The 2,452-nt window shown below is 60.4% G+C and overlaps 1 protein-coding gene across 1 annotated transcript in view; it reads right to left on the bottom strand.

The window, feature by feature from the left end:
• The window catches only part of HMGN1 (high mobility group nucleosome binding domain 1), a 7,520-nt gene extending 6,863 nt beyond the window's left edge, over window positions 1-657 (bottom strand). The window contains exons 1-2 of the mRNA XM_035028882.1: window positions 639-657; window positions 211-334 (exon numbers count right to left, since the gene is read on the bottom strand). Of these exons, the coding sequence (XP_034884773.1) occupies window positions 211-225 (15 nt within the window). The 5' untranslated portion in view covers window positions 226-334; window positions 639-657. The remainder of the gene's footprint in view (window positions 1-210; window positions 335-638) is intronic.
• Between the last annotated feature and the right edge of the window lie 1,795 nt (window positions 658-2,452).

The raw sequence follows: 2,452 nt of genomic DNA on the forward strand, positions 1-2,452 counted from the left end.
CGAATCTCCCCCCCCGCCCCCCCGCCGCGGCCCGTGCGAGAAGGGCGTGCCGGGGCCGCCGCGCGCACGCGCCCCGCGCGCCCGCGGCGGCGCCCGGGGCGCCCGCCAGGCCCTGCGCCGCCGTGCGCGCGGCGGGCCTCGGGCCTCGCGGGGCGGCCGTGGCGGCCCGGACGGCGCAGGGCGCGTGTGCGGGCCGCGGCCGCCGCTCACCTTCCTCTTGGGCATCGTGGCGGCGGGGCGGGCGCGTGCCGGGTGCCTCCGGGCCGCGGCGCGCCGAGAGCCTCCGCGAAGCTGGGCTGCCTGGCCGCTACCGCTCCTCCCGCCGCCCGAGCTGCTGCGACCCGCCGCGGGGGCGGTGGGAGAACCGGATGGAACCGGATTGGGAGCCCGCCCCCTCCTCCCCCCGCGTCCCCCGGCCGCGGGCTCCCCCTCCCCGCCGGCCGGGCCGCCCCCCGCCCCCGCCCCCGCCCATTGGCTGTGGGGCCCACCGCGCCGCGGCCCGCGCCCGGAATAGGTGAGGCGGGCCGTCACTCGACCGCTGCGCCCCGCCCCCGCTCCCGGCGCCCCCTCCCCCGCCCGCCGGCTCGCGGGGCCCCAGACCCAGGCGAGGGGGGCGGGGCCCCAGAGGCCGCTCTCACCTCACGGTAGTTTGTTTGAAGCCGAGCCGCAAAGTGCGGTCTGCGCGCCGATTGGCGGGGTCCCGCCACGTGATCGCCGGTGACCCCACCCACAACCTCCCTGGTTACCTGGGCACCCCCAGCGCCCAGAGAGCCTCGGGGACTGAGTTCCACCCTTCTAGAGTGAGTTGGTATGGGACATTTATAGTTAGTCTAATAAACTGTAAAGGGAGAGACAATGGATTCAAGTACGAGCCAATTTCTCCCTCCTCGGGCGGCAAGAAAGGCTATCTATGGGCCGCAGCTTCGCAGGCCTTCGGGAAGCAGGTCCTAGTGCGCAGGCGCCAGAGGGGAGGTCGTGGGAAGGAAAGCTAGCGCGCGGGCTCAGCGGCGGGTGCTACTGCGCAGGCGCGGATCTTTGCGACGTCGCTGGGCTCGCGGCAGTCCCGCGGCCGGGTTCCGCTGCTTGGTTGCTCTGGGTCGCTCCTTTAAATCTTCTGTTCCTTCAGGGGTCGGGGTCCTCACCGTCCCCAGGACGTGTCATCTCGCAGACCTCTGGGCCGGCCGATCCCTCCTACGCTGAAGTGCGGCGGGAAGCACGCCCACCCGCTCCAGCCCTTTTTTGCTCACCTAAGCACCTTTTTAAAGCGGGAAAAGGGCATCAGGCTGGGGGGCGGTGAGCTGGGAACCCCGGAACCAGTGAGATCGCATGTTACCCAGTTTCTTTAATGAAGAAGAGAATTCCGTCTAAAAGGATGAATTGTGTGGGCTTACACGTTTTTAATAAAAATTGTCAGCTGGGATTCTTGGAAAGAAGGAAACGTTGGAGTACTTTGCATCCAAAAGATAGGAAACAGATCAGATGTCCGTCATTTGAGAGGCCCGGATGAACTGTGGAACCTTCGCACAATGTAATAGTGAGCTACAACAAAGAAAGATGAGGCAGCTCTTTACTGAGGAAGTGAATTTCGAAAACCGCTAGTCAGATGTTGCACCTCTGATCTCAATAACTAGCGTCTTCCCTTCTCATTCATGGAAGTCTGAAGTCCTAGAGTGGCTTATAAAGCCCCCTGCAATTTGGCCCAGTTCAATGATTTTCATCGCTGCTCCTTCTGTTTCACCCTCCCGTTCTCAACCTGGCCTGGCACCCCTGCTTCTCAGGGCCTTGGCACCTGCTGTTCCCTCTGCCTTAGACCAGTGTGGCTTCTCTTCCTCATTCGGGTTTTTGCGTAAATTTCACCCTCTCAGTGAGGCCTGTCCTGACCTTTCAGTTTAAAATTGCACCTCCCCATCTTTGTTTTCTGCCTTATTTTCTACATGGTGCCTACGGAATATATAGATATTGAGTATAAAGTTATACATTCATTGTGTAACTCAGGAAGAATTCACAAGAAAGTGGTGCCAGTGGTGCTTCTGTGGAGAAGAACTGGGAGCAGGGTAAGATTAAAATTTATCCTTTTTATTTCCCCACTCCTATCTGCATTACAAAAAAAAAAAAAAAATCAGAGAATGACTGAGTTTGTGGCACAAACATACACTGAGCACCTGCCCTGTGCCAGGCATTATGTTAGGCCCTGGGGTAGAGAGACAGCAGACAGGACATGTATGGCAAGGACTCTGGGTGGAAGTTTAGAGGAAAGACAAGGCACCCAAGTTGTCCTAGCAAGGGAAAGGGGGAAGCCACAGGCCGGGGGACAGCACAGACCAGGGCATGCAGACGTACTAGAATGTGATAGTCCTTCAGGGCCTGCTAAGTGGCAGTGATGGATACATGGAGAATGGACAGTGACAATTAGAGAAAAGAGGCAGAAAGAGAAAGGCAACGTGCAGAAGGC

This window comes from Mirounga leonina, unplaced genomic scaffold (assembly GCF_011800145.1).
Source record: "Mirounga leonina isolate KUSES-001 unplaced genomic scaffold, KU_Mleo_1.0 Mir_205, whole genome shotgun sequence".
In the NCBI taxonomy this organism is placed as follows: Eukaryota; Metazoa; Chordata; class Mammalia; order Carnivora; family Phocidae; genus Mirounga; species Mirounga leonina.